Here is a 13,343-nt window from a genome sequence, read left to right as displayed (position 1 = left end):
TTTGATGAGAATATGTGGACAGGCATTCGGAGAATTCTCAATAGAATCAACAACAAAACTAATGGAAAATTAATAATTCACAAGGAATTCCAGTGTTCTACCAGAACTGATTATTCATAAAATATGGAATGTTATAACTATATTAATGGATATTTTTGTTTTAATTCAGCGAGAGGTAATAACTCAGCAACGATCGAGGTTCGCGTGAGACCGCCGATTGCACAATGGCGATATCGCTTGGACATCCTTGCTGACGGCCGTAAGATTTACTTCGATAGACAATCTTTGAAGTTTCAGCACTTCCCTGGTGTTGTTGTTTATACGCCAACATATATTTTGAATCAAAGTGAAGTCATAATTATGTTTGATACTGGGGCTGGAGTTGAAGTGGTGGAAAATCAGGGTTTCATGACCGCGAGAGTTTATCTGCCGTGGACGTACATGGTGAGTAATTTCTAACTCAACCTTCTATCAATATTATTTTCAACAAATAAGTCGAAAAACCCATACCGCACTTGTTGCGTAATATGAAATACTCATCAAGCTGTAACATGCCATTAGCTTCTGACGATTTCTCGTCTACGAATTGATACAATATACTTTCTAAACTCGAAAACTTGAAAATAAAAAGATAAACAATATAAAAATATTGTCCAGACTTTTAGGATGGGGTTTTTATAATTTAAAAAACCTCACCCTGACAACCCGGAAATATACTATTTGGAACTTTTCTACATTCGTATCGAGATATTCGAATGTCGCATCCAATTGAAATAATTGAAATAAGATAACTTATTTTCCAATGAATACATTCAAATGAATTCAATAATTTTCATACTGAAACTGGTGAAGTAACCACAACTAACGCGTCCTCAATTAATCAAATTGCAGAATAAAACGAGAGGACTGATGGGTAATTGGAGTAATGAGAAAGCCGACGACTTCACTCGACCTGACGGTCAAGTTGCACCATTGAGTCTAGACAGTTTCGAGGAAATTCATAAGAACTTTGGTATGCACTGGATGCTGGAAGATAAAGAGGATAAGTACAAAGGAGCTGCATTGTTCACTAGAGAATTTGGTAGAACAGCGAGTTACTATGCCAATGTAACATTTGAGCCGGAGTGGAAGAGGAGTCCTCAGGATATATTATCATCGAATCAGTAAGATTATTATTGTTTTCGTAACCATAACTAATTTTGGTTCATAACTGATTAGTGTTTGACGACACTAGAAAAAATTACCATCTTTATTTCCGGAAATTTTTACTCCTATACGATTAATCTTGATATTTTACTAATTATATTATTGTGATTATGATGACTTGATCATGATTATGATTATCATTTGAAAACATCACAATTAGTAAATTATCAGCTGTAAATAAATGTTCTTAATATTCTTTAATGGTAATTAAACATGTACAATTACAAACGTCGACAAAATGTGTGCGCAAAAAATCTCGAATTCTCATGATTTGGGTTTTTCGTAAATCCTGTTTGTCAGTAATTATCTACGTATTCTCGATCGAATGCATTTCTTTATAATTTGACTTAATTACTATTTACAGGACAGAAGAACTAAAATTTGCTAGCGAGCTGTGCGGGGAGACATATCAGTGCAAATACGATTATGCATTGACGTTAAATCGAGATCTGGCCCATTTCACCAAGAATTATTACGATACAGTTACTCAACTTAAAGCACTCAATTCTAAACCAAGTGAGTGTCCGAGGAATGATGTAGATTCTCCAAAAAATAATTTACTCATCATTATGTTTATTTCAGCTATTTCTTGTGGTGTTTTGGAGACTCCGAGATTCGGGAGGAAGAGCAATTTTCTATTCATACCCGATACAAAAGTGACGTTCGAGTGTAATCAAGGGTTTATACTCGTTGGAGACCAGAGGAGAAGATGCGAAGCGAATGGACGATGGGATGTCTCAGAATATGGCTACACGGAGTGTCTCCGTAAGTACATTGTTTAAATTATTAGTAAAAACTTAATAAACAAAAAGAAATCGTTTCCTGAGTTTTTTCACCAGAAAATTATTTCTATTGTCAGTTATTATAATGTATTATTGTTCCAGTTAAGGCCCGGATGGACTGTCTGGAAAAGATAATTTACTCCAAAATTGGGACTTCTAATTACTCCGTCAATTAATCGTTTTTTCCGATAATTGTTAGCTAGCGGCCTAGTTGTTGACAACCGCTAGAACGCTAGCTAACAATTATTGAAAAAAATGATTAATTGCCAAAGTAATTAGGAATCCGAATTTCGGAGTAAATTATCTTTTCTAGATAATCCACCCGAGCCTTAAAGAAGAATTTAATATTTTCTTCATCCAAACAATTTTCGTCATTAGCAAGGAAAAGAAATTTTAATCTCATTTTATTTTCGTCCCGCGTTATTAAATAATTAAGTTTCCGAGGTTGATGAGAGAAGAACAAGATAATCAAAGAATTACGGACATTTCTCTAAGCTTGGCTTGTGTCAGAGAACAGGGTTGTAGGGAGGGTGGGGTAATATGGAATTCTCAGGTAAAATGAACACTTTCATTCCTTCATTGTTTTTCCCTCAAAATTATGAAGATACTTGTACATGTAGTTTCCCATCATTCCATAATCAATCCATAAATATTGGATAATACCATAAATCTTCTTCTTCTTCTTCTTCTTCTTCCAATTGCATGGGGCTTTCGTATTTTGCACGATTTGGAAAGAAATGCTGTTGGAGTGCTCTTTCGACTCTGTGGAGTGAATTTTCTAGAGTAAAGTGATCTCTGAAGTTGAAATACGGTGTAGATCTTGCAGAGCTTGAAACTCATGAAAAAATGGAAATGATGAAGAGTTTTGAATAATCAATAAATAATTAATGAAGGGCTAAGAACATAAGACAATTGCGTTCCCGATATCAAACCGTTAAAATGTATTGAAAGGAATTTCATAAGGTGTTCACAAAACATGCTAATTAATTAAAAACGGCTGTAGGTCAGGTCGAGTATTCTCAGCGTACAGCCTGGACGACAATGGGAATCATAGGTGCTGTACTTGTGCCAGTAGTTGTACTCATAGCTGCAGTCTATTTTTGTTTGCATAAAGAGAGAAAACGAGAGAGCTCAACTAGATCCTGGCATTTTTCTGATCGTGGCTCAGGGCCTTCCTCATTGTCGCGCCAAACTACACCTGTCAAATCATTTGAAAGGGCTGTATCTCCTCAGAGTGATAACAGTACCATTGCAAGTAGTAGTCTGACTAAACGCCGGTTGTATGATAAAGTTTATTATACACATGAGCCACTACCTAACAAGCCGGATGTCGAGTTCGAGGAGAAAGACTGGGATCTCAAAGATTCTCCATCACCCACTGAATCAGATTCCACCAATAATAGCACAAGGAAGACCGCGAGTCCTAGCAAGGAAAGCGATGTTTAGGTTTCATTCCCAAATATCATCCGAACTGTATCAATCCAGTAGATGAATTCTTTTCAATTTCTCACTATAATTAGTTCATTAATAAGAGAATACTTTTTTTATAAAGAATATTAATTGAAGCTGCCAATTTCGTAAATTTTTTAAAGAGCATATTACCAAACAATTACATCTACATTTTTCTCTCATAATCGAGTGGCTTCAATTTATGTAGAAGCAAGTATCATTTCTGTTATTGAGTGTTATTATTTGGTCAACGACGACAGATTAAGTGTATGACCAATTGATTAATTAAAATAGGTGCATAATAGTGTGGAAATAATTTTAAGGGTGTGGAACACCAATATATAGGTCAAATTTTGGTAAATGTTTTTTCATTTCTCTGGGAAACTTATTATGGGATTGGCATGAAAAAAATATAACGTTTTTGCGTTTTGTCATTATTTAATGACTCACCAAGTTTCAATACGGAATCGAAAAATCGGTCAAATGGAAGGCTTCCATTCGGAAGCAAAAATACCGGAACATGAAGAGCAGCTTGAGGATTCATTTTTATTGTTGTTCTGATTCTTGGGTGTCTTAGATTTTTGAAGGTTCGTCTAGGTGACTGATTCAATGATATCGGAAAAGTTCGACGAAATTGGCAGCATTTTTTATTATCTCATTCGTTCTCGGTTAAGTCTTAAATAATTTGACAATTGCTCGGATAGTACTGAACAATTTAAAAAAAACATATGACACATATGTAACAAAAAATACTTCAGAAGATTTTTTTCATAAAACATCGGATGACATAATTTTTTAAGCCACACAATCATCGAAATAATTTTCCTACAAAAAAGGTTTCAACAAGTTAAGGCTCGGGTGGATTATCTAGAAAAGATAATTTACTCCGAAATTCGGATTCCTAATTACTTTGGTAATTAATCGTTTTTTTCAATAATTGTTAGCTAGCGTTCTAGCGGTTGTCAACAACTAGGCCGCTAGCTAACAATTATCGGAAAAAACGATTAATTTACGGATTAATTAGAAGTCCCAATTTTGGAGTAAATTATCTTTTCCAGACAATCCATCCGGGCCTTAAATGATCTCCATTATCCAGAAATCAAAGTACCAACATTACCATGTCCCACAATGATGGAAATTCAATTTAAAACATTTTAACGTGTACTAACAGTTTTTAATGTTTCATGAGGATTTTTTTTCCTGTCTACACGAAATGAAAGGATCAATAGAAATTACCTATCTGTTTGATACGGTTGTATTTTAGCCGATCGGGAAAAATTACCGTGCCGCTTAGTAAAATTTGTCAACTGCTTAGTAAAGGCTATTTAACTATTCACCTGGCATTTAGATAATTTTTCCTGAATGATTAGATAACAGTTACTAAGCAGTTAACAAATTTGACCAAACGGTACGGTAATGTTCTCTGATTAGGTCGGTAATCTCTCCTGATTTTTTCTCTCCGTGTAAATTATCATTTTTTCACCTGCGGGGAATTTTATTTCTCATATTTGCATCTCTTTGACTGATCCTTGTTATACCATCATTCCCATTAATATATTCCCATAAATTCTGGTTGTGAGATAGAAAACTCGAAATTCAGGTATTTCTGACAAGCAATTGTATACGCACCTCACGAAGGAAAATGAAACATCAGATTCTAGATTATCCTCTCGCATGCTGCACAGCATCTTATTTCAAATCAAATAAAAAATGTTCAACATCATTTCTATAGCTCTAGACATTAAGCATAACTATGTACCAATGATTAATATATTCGTGTTACCTGTACTTTACAATGTGGAATAGAAAAAGTTGTATCAATAATAAATTTTTAAAAAATGTCCCACATATGTAAATATGCAACAAACCGCCCATTGTATAATTTTGTAAGATTTCATAATAAAATATTCTAAGTATGATTAAAAATAGAAGGAAATTTCTATTCCACAATGACAAAAATACAGTAGACTCGATTAGTTTGTCTTTATGAATTGAGAAATGGTTATTTTAGTTAGTGTGGAGTGGAAATTTCCGTACTGCCTCTACTGAAATTTCCATATCCTCATTTTAATTCCGTTGATATTACCCATAATTAGTTTTACATTGTCACAATAGAAGTTCTAATCAATAGGTCAACAGGAGTACAGTTCTCGACAGGCTGGAATAACGTTTGGAATTATTCTCGGGTGTATAATTCCAATCCTAATGATCATTATCTGCGGAGCATTCAGGGTTGTTCAGGGGAGAAGAAAAGAACGGGAGCAGGAGCAATCGGAAATAAGGTATGATATCGAATTATTAAACATTTTCAACCGATTCCTGATTTTGGATGTTAAGAATATTCTAAAAATGACGGAACATTCACGTAATCCGCAAGCGAGAGTGATTTTAGGTGGATGTCTATAGAAATCTAAGAGAAAAATCTAAAACATTCATTAAATATTCAGATCTGTCCCCAAAGATTACGAAAACACAACGTAATTTTTCTGGAAACTGCGAAGTGTAACAGGGATTTCACGAATTATTATGTTCGACAATTTTTACCTAACATTTTATAAATTTTCCGTGTTTTTCGAGTTATTTTTATTGAAATTTTCTCTCAGTGTATCTTTCCTAAAACTTTCCCGCCGATTTTTTGGCATTTTTCTGGAAAACTTTCGATGCGATTGACGAGAAAGAATATAAAGCCTTTGCCTCTTGTCATTATTTAATGACTCACGAAGTTTCAAGGTGATGTGACAATTTTCCAGCGTTTTTTATTAATTAAATAATGATAACATGTCGAAACGTTAAATTTTATCACGTCAATCGACATGACAATTTCAATTGACAGCTATTTTCCATTTTTTAAGGGCCGGATGGAGTATCTCGGAAAGATAATTTACTCCAAAATTGGGATTCCTAATTACTCCGCCAATTAATTGTTTTTTCCGATAATAATTAGCTAGCGTTCTAGTCGTTGACAACCGCTAGAACTCTAGCTAACAATTATTGAAAAAAAAAACGATTAATTGCCAGAATAATTAGGAATCCCAATTTTGGAGTAAATTATCTTTTCCAGATAATCCAACCGGTCCTTAAAGATACAGTCTAAAAATTTACTGAATAGATTCTTTATACTGTCATCTGATGTTTTCAACACTATATGAAGATAATTAATACGGAAAAAGTTCAACCAAGTGTTTTATGATTGAAATAACGCGACGTAATTAAAATTTGATGAAATTATTTTTCAGATCCCGAACAACAGAATTACAGAGAATGAGAAAAATCGATGAAGATGAAGAACTAACTACTTACCCCAGCAAAACGACTGAAATTAATTAATCACGTTGAATTGTTTTAATTTTTTAAGCACATGTGAGTCCAAAAGATTGAAATCACGTTTACCCATTCAGATTCACGATTAAATTAATTTTTTTATTAATTTTGCTGATAAGACGCTATTAATTTCACAGGATATTCCATTATCTTCAGTCATTTCCTTTCTCCTATGAGTTTTCCCGGAAAATTATCTGTTAATTAATTCTGCTGAATTTTTCCAAATATTTCCGAAGTTTAATTCATAGGATCCATTCTATGACGAAATTCCGGGTAATTAAGTTCAAATTAATTGATAATTAATTGATAGATTGTTGTAATAAGTGAAATTTGATTTACGTTAATTATGATAATAAAAAATATAACATAAACTATTGAGATCTTTTAACTATAGGATAAATGCATTTTTTTTTCAGTGCACACCTTTTTTTAAATGAATAGGTGTAAGGAACGCCTATCATCTATTTGTTAATATGTGGCCGTCCGCATGAAAAGGGCCCACTTTATCGATATGGAGTTAGCGCTATGGGCCAGTGGACCCTTTTTTTTTTCTTTTCAAAAGTCAAAATAATGACTTTCTAGTTAAGATAATTAGATTCAACGCATCTCATTCGACGTAGGAAAAGTGCTAGTTAAGTACAATGTGAATATCTTAGAAATTAGCTTCGACAAAATGGGCCACAAAATTTCCACGGAACAGGGGAATTATTCAGCATTACACTACACCGGAGAGAAAGTATCGCAAATTCGTCAATTATGATTTACGGATTAATTATTCAATTGATTAAACCCGATTCACCGATCTCCGCAATGTCTAAAAAAAAGAAAGCCAATGTATTTATTTCTACTGAAAAAAATAACGTTTATTATTGAGAGTATTCTTAATCGCATTTTATTTACAAAAAATTAAATTTTACATTTAAATATACTCTATACGAAGTCCTGTGATGGAGATATCGTAAATATACTATTCATTCGGAGGTTCGAAGATCTCAAAATTTCGACTGAGTCTCAATCAAACACGAAACACATTATCGTAAAAATGGAAAGAGAAAAAACCGAGAGTGTTTTATCATTGACCACGAAATAAATTATAAAGAGAACAAGAACCAGAATTGTATTTCACGTTTGTTGAATTCATTGAAAGATTTTTTTCAAGACGGTAGAATTATCGAATGGCAGTTTTCGCAGATTGTTGAAATCAGAGTTCTCAGGATTTGCCGCCAAAACCACCCATTAGATTGCCGAGACCACCTGCGCCTTGTTGGATCTGTTTCATCATATTTTGTAGCCCAGACATTCCACCTGCACAAGCAAAGGATGAATTGAAGACAATTGATGAATTAATCATAATTATAAAATTGAACATAATAAAACATAAACCATACCCATTTGATGTAAGACTCTAGGATCCATCATCTTAGCCATTTGCTGATTCAATTTAGCCATTTGGATCTGGTTAACATTCTTGGTCATATCACCACCTTTGAATAGTCCCTTGATTCCTCCCATCCTCTTAACGACAGCTGCAAACTTGGTGTACTGTGCTATCAAGTCCTTGACTTCCTTCTCAGTAACCCCAGAGCCTCTGGCAAGCCTTGTAATTCTTCCAGTTTGTTTGCTGAATAGTTTCGCTCCATCTCTGCTGTCCAACTCTGCATCATTCATACTATCCATTATTGTCATTAGCCTCTTCAATCTTGCCATCGAGTCCTGTTCAGTTCCCTTCGACATAAAATCTTGACTAAAACCAGGTATCATCTGAAGAATCTGTGAGAATGGTCCCATTTTCATAATATTTTGAAACTGCTCGTACATATCACGAAGAGTGAATTGACCATGTTTAATTTTTTCTAGAAGCTCTTCATTATCATCCAGATTGAGTTCATTAACTTTATCGATTAATCCCTCGATATCACCCATTCCTAATAATTTACTAATAAAGGGTTTCGTCTTGAAGGGCTCAAGATCATCTATGTGTTCACCAGTGCCAATAAATATGCAAGGACTTTGGGTAGCAGCAACAGCTGATAATGCACCACCTCCTTTCGCATGCCCATCCAATTTTGTGATTATAATTGAACCAACATTGACTCGATCTTTGAATGCCTTGGCCTGTGCCTCGCAAGCCTGTCCTATCGTAGCGTCCATCACGAAAATTATATTGTCTGGCTGAACAGCATTTGACACTTGTAACATCTCCTCAAAGAGAGACTCTTCTTGTTTGTGTCTACCACTTGTATCAACTATTATAATCTCATAGCCCTCTTTTTTGAACATCTCTACACCATCTTGGGCTATTACCACGGGATCCACCTCTGTATAACTACCATAAAAAGGTATCCGAGCCTTTGTAGCATTCTGTTTGATCTGGTCATAGGCACCCGCACGGAATGTATCAGCACAGACTAAACAAGCCTTCCAATTTTTCTTCAAATAGTGGTACGCTAATTTTGTACAAGTTGTCGTTTTTCCAGATCCTTGGAGTCCCACAAACATTATCACATTAGGGCGACCTTTTACGGGCTGATAGGCTTTCACTCCAGGATCAATTAACTGAGGAAAAAGTTATGAAAATACGTGAATTTTTTATGCAACGGATCTGGATTTATCATTATAAATATTCAATAACTAAAACGATGTTCAATAAATATTTGATTTGTGCATATATCATATGGTGTTCATGTCCTAAAGCTACAGAGACTATATGCTGATAGTAGCCTCTTCAGGAACGGAGCGCTATTTCCAGGAAGCAGAATTTTTCACTTTGAAGAAACTCTTCATTCAACCAAATCAACCAAAATATCGTAGATTGAATAATCAATGGGTTTTTGTTTTTTCAAGGATTAAAAAGAAGTCTCAAAAGACAAAAGATGCTCTATACAGTATAAAATTTTGCTAATGTTATGTATAATGCGTTACCTGCCGTTTTTGGATTAGGCAATCTTTAATTTGTGAAGAAAAGAAAAGAAAAGAAAAGAAAGAAAAGAAGAAAAGTTGACGAGAACGTATTCTAGTAAAAACTATAATAAGTTTTTTATGAAGTGAAGATAGCATTATGCTTGTAAGTAACTCGAAAAGTCAGTTTTTGCAATTATTAACTCGATAAAAAACAGGTAGGGCGTGACAAAACATTGTCATAAAACTCAATCGTCAAAATTTATAAGAAGTATCAATGAAATCAAATTTATACCTCGATTTTTTGCGTAATTTTTCGTACCTCAATAATATAACGTCGACTTTACCTCGATTACATGCGAATTTATCAAATGGCTATTTCGCTCTTCAAAAGATTTTTCAAAATTGGTTAAGTATCCATTTTAGTCCAGTCACATGTGAATTTGATGAGTATTGCGTTTTGTCGTATCCTAGTCATCCTTATTAACCCCTCTTTTCTTATAGTTAATTTATCTGTAATAATTATTAGTTCTTTTACCTTGACAAGTTCTTTAAAAACTGCACTTTGTATCATCCGGCGTTTATTGAGTCCTCCAGCCATATCCTCAAAGTCAATAACCGTACGAACATTTTCCCGCAGTTTTTTGACAAGTCGAATGTTGACATCAGCTTCTAGAAGAGCAGCACAAATCTCTTTGAGCATAGAATTCAGAACCTGCAAAAAATATCCACAAAAATGATAAAAACCATAAAATCTCCTAAAGTGAGTGAGCAGAGACGACATGAGAATATTTTCAACTCAATTTGTAAACATTGTAGTATCACATCTCTTATCGAAAATATTTATAAAAAAATCATAACTTTCCTTCTTATAATTTTCATACATTTTACGTGCAATATTTACAATAATGGTCAGCCCATCTGTTTAACAAAAATATTAACTTTTGCTCACCTCTTCATTGATGACAGTTGCATTGCTCAACGATCGTAGAGCGGACGTTATTTTACGTCCTAAATCTGCTAAAACCATTTTTCCTTCGTGTCTTCACGCTTGTTTACTCCACTAAAAAATGTTGCCACTAATTGTAACGTTTATTAGTATGAGGGGAAAAGGCCCAAGTAGTTTTGGAAAATTGGTACCACCAAAGTATCGAATATAACCAATAAGGTCTCCTAATCGTGGTAGACACTGTACGAGACAGTGGAGCGACGAGCGATCGAGGGCCAACTCGACATATGACGATATTTCCGGTTTCACAGTATATACATACATATATACCAAATTAATGTATAAATACTGCGCAACTCGCTTCTACCATCTTTCTCCTCTCCAATCTCAGGCGTAGACTGCTCAGGGAATTATACTCTTGGTTCAGCACTGGTATTTCCGGTATTTCTTATTTTGCAAAACGAATATTCCAATACAGACTTTTTTTTATAGTGAACGTCCTGAAATAGTTGCTGTCGCATACGACATAACTGTTTCTGTGAAAAGTTCATGCGCGGTAAAATCAGAAAAAACGGCCGCGATTAAAGCACTTTTTTTGCCAACTATATACTATTATATAAATATAGTATAATATAATATAAAAATAAAAATATTACATATTATTATATAAAAAAAAATAATATATATAAAATTAATATAATTTATATATATATATATTATATATATATATATATCATATTATATAGATATATTTTGATATGCATAGCGCCAAAAAAAGCTGACAAAAACCGTTACATGCTTTTTTTTAAAAGGGATATATAATATAGTCTCACTTAATTGATTGCATTATGTATGGACAGCTACACTATAACTATATATTTTTTACATTCTAATTATGTTTAATTATGGGAATTTATGAACTTCTTGGAATTATTCCTCGAAAACAAAATGATCAATTCCATTTTTTCAGATGTATTCAATGATGAGACTTCTAACCCAAACCATTTTTAATTGAAAAACAATCGAGCCGTTGATTTTTCTCACTTATAATTCCTGCCGCTCTATTTAAATACGTAATATTTAAATACTGAGAATGTACCCAAATTTCAGAGATTTCTGTCTCGAGATCGAAACGAATGATTTCAAACAGAACTTGATCATTTTGCAGCCACTTTTTTCAACTATGCACCATCAAAATTTAAACAAAAACTGCGGAGTAAATATTTTATACGGCAATTTTCTGGGGATTTTTAAAAAGTTCTTTATCTTTTCTGCATTAATGATCAATCACAGTGAATTGCAATTATGTATATATTCATTATTACATGAGAATACAAGATACTCTATTATGCTACTATTTTAATTCCACTAAAATCCATTACATCATAAAAAATAGGAAAATCGTTTTGAAAAAATCACTAGATTTGGCATCCCTGGTGTTGTGTCCTCCAATCGTCACTTCGCCAGTTATCATAGGAGCAGCATAGCAAGCAGCACGCGAAAACTATAAGAAAATCAAGGGTAAAAGTGCGTCTCAAAAAGTGATCTATCATTATCATATTGTGAACATAATCTTAATTCTTTTAATTTTTTCCCAGAGAATAAAAATCACAATGTCGCTGTGGCGTTTATCGCCATCGACAAAACTTCTGGAGTCATTGGTGAAAGTTTCGCAGAGTACTCCATGTGTTTCTTATCACGCCAATGTAAATATAACCTAAAATAATAATGAAAATGTTTCGCAATGTTATGAAATTTTTCATCAAGACTTGGTGTTGTATTTTGTCGATAATTTCAGGTGTTGGATCACTATGAGAATCCGAGGAATGTTGGAGCTCTGGACAAGAATGACAAACAAGTGGGAACTGGACTGGTTGGGGCACCGGCATGTGGAGATGTTATGAAATTGCAGATCAAAGTTGATGATAATGGAAAAATTATTGATGCCAAGTTTAAGACCTTCGGATGTGGTTCGGCGATTGCTTCTAGCTCCCTTGCTACGGAATGGGTCAAAGGAAAAACGGTATGCCACATTGTTTTTACTTCTGAAAATACTTAGAAATTATTTTTGTTTCTACTTTTGGTGGTTTCCTAATAGGTTGATGAAGCTTTGAGATTGAAGAACACAGACATTGCTAAGGAGCTCTGCCTCCCGCCTGTCAAGCTACACTGTTCAAGTAAGCATGGTTATGTAAAAAATATAGGTGATCGTGAAAAATATACCGGTTTTAGATATTATCACTATTTGATGACTCACGAATTTTTTAAGTCATGCACTTATTTTTCTAAATTTTTGATAAAGTTTTATGAATTTTAATAAAACTTTGCTGAGAAAATAGGAAAACTCTTCTACAGTGATAAAACTTCATGATGCATTGAATAATAATAAAACTTAGATGCGTGATATAACGTTGATGAAAAGTTGAATAAATACTCTTATATTTTCAGTGCTTGCAGAGGACGCAATAAAGGCAGCACTCTCCGATTATCGAATCAAACAACAAGACCCGAAAGATGCAAAATAAAATTGGCAAACCTAATCTAGTGATAAAATAACACTTGAATTTTGAGCAAGTTTTGAGAGTTATATATTCCAGAAATAATTAAATATGTACACGCGTATATTGTATTGTGTATAAAAGTGATTAAATTATATAAATAAGAAATGCTGCATTCACTTGAAATTCTTTATTGTACAAGTGCTCCAAAGTACTCGAAAATTGTTTTGCACATCCCAG

General features: G+C 33.7%; 3 protein-coding genes across 4 annotated transcripts in view; 2 read left to right on the top strand and 1 right to left on the bottom strand.

Annotated features, from left to right (window-relative positions):
* The window catches only part of mesh (sushi domain containing 2 mesh), a gene marked incomplete at its 5' end in the record, with an annotated part of 15,177 nt that extends 8,085 nt beyond the window's left edge, over nt 1–7,092 (top strand). The window contains 6 exon segments of the mRNA XM_011315839.1: nt 170–444; nt 892–1,163; nt 1,571–1,722; nt 1,789–1,971; nt 5,569–5,719; nt 6,674–7,092. Coding sequence (XP_011314141.1) covers nt 170–444; nt 892–1,163; nt 1,571–1,722; nt 1,789–1,971; nt 5,569–5,719; nt 6,674–6,764 — 1,124 coding nt within the window.
* A 542-nt stretch (nt 7,093–7,634) lies between these two features.
* Srp54k (signal recognition particle 54k) lies at nt 7,635–10,874 on the bottom strand. Its single transcript, XM_011315718.1, has 4 exons — nt 10,609–10,874; nt 10,195–10,371; nt 8,147–9,314; nt 7,635–8,063 (listed from the first exon to the last, which is right to left on the bottom strand). The coding sequence occupies exons 1-4, from the start codon at nt 10,684–10,686 to the stop codon at nt 7,969–7,971; spliced, it is 1,518 nt and encodes a 505-aa protein (XP_011314020.1). The 5' UTR covers nt 10,687–10,874; the 3' UTR covers nt 7,635–7,968.
* An 83-nt stretch (nt 10,875–10,957) lies between these two features.
* Nucleotides 10,958–13,271, top strand: IscU (Iron-sulfur cluster assembly enzyme). 2 transcript variants are annotated; one of them, XM_011315591.1, is made up of 6 exons: nt 10,958–11,046; nt 12,028–12,126; nt 12,204–12,311; nt 12,404–12,628; nt 12,704–12,782; nt 13,054–13,271. In XM_011315591.1, the coding sequence occupies exons 3-6, from the start codon at nt 12,219–12,221 to the stop codon at nt 13,128–13,130; spliced, it is 474 nt and encodes a 157-aa protein (XP_011313893.1). In that variant the 5' UTR covers nt 10,958–11,046; nt 12,028–12,126; nt 12,204–12,218; the 3' UTR covers nt 13,131–13,271. The 2 variants fall into 2 exon arrangements, with proteins under 2 accessions (XP_011313893.1, XP_011313816.1); XM_011315514.1 differs by having other exon boundaries at nt 12,028–12,132.
* Nucleotides 13,272–13,343: the final 72 nt, after the last annotated feature.

This window comes from Fopius arisanus, unplaced genomic scaffold (genome assembly GCF_000806365.1).
Source record: "Fopius arisanus strain USDA-PBARC FA_bdor unplaced genomic scaffold, ASM80636v1 scaffold00001, whole genome shotgun sequence".
Classification (NCBI taxonomy): Eukaryota; Metazoa; Arthropoda; class Insecta; order Hymenoptera; family Braconidae; genus Fopius; species Fopius arisanus.
The sequence above is the reverse complement of the archived record's forward strand: the minus strand, read 5'-3'. Positions and strand labels throughout refer to the sequence as shown.

What these genes read in the sequence shown, in the direction of transcription:
- Srp54k (XM_011315718.1), bottom strand. Translation starts at nt 10,686, where the DNA reads ATGGTTTTAGCAGATTTAGGACGTAAAATAACGTCCGCTCTACGATCG. An exon ending in TTTTTAAAGAACTTGTCAAG is followed by an intron (nt 9,315 to 10,194) that starts GTAAAAGAACTA and finishes CTTTTTCCTCAG; the next exon opens with TTAATTGATCCTGGAGTGAA. An exon ending in TAGAGTCTTACATCAAATGG is followed by an intron (nt 8,064 to 8,146) that starts GTATGGTTTATG and finishes TTGCTTGTGCAG; the next exon opens with GTGGAATGTCTGGGCTACAA.
- IscU (XM_011315591.1), top strand. Translation starts at nt 12,219, where the DNA reads ATGTCGCTGTGGCGTTTATCGCCATCGACAAAACTTCTGGAGTCATTG. An exon ending in GTGTTTCTTATCACGCCAAT is followed by an intron (nt 12,312 to 12,403) that starts GTAAATATAACC and finishes CGATAATTTCAG; the next exon opens with GTGTTGGATCACTATGAGAA. An exon ending in AATGGGTCAAAGGAAAAACG is followed by an intron (nt 12,629 to 12,703) that starts GTATGCCACATT and finishes GTTTCCTAATAG; the next exon opens with GTTGATGAAGCTTTGAGATT.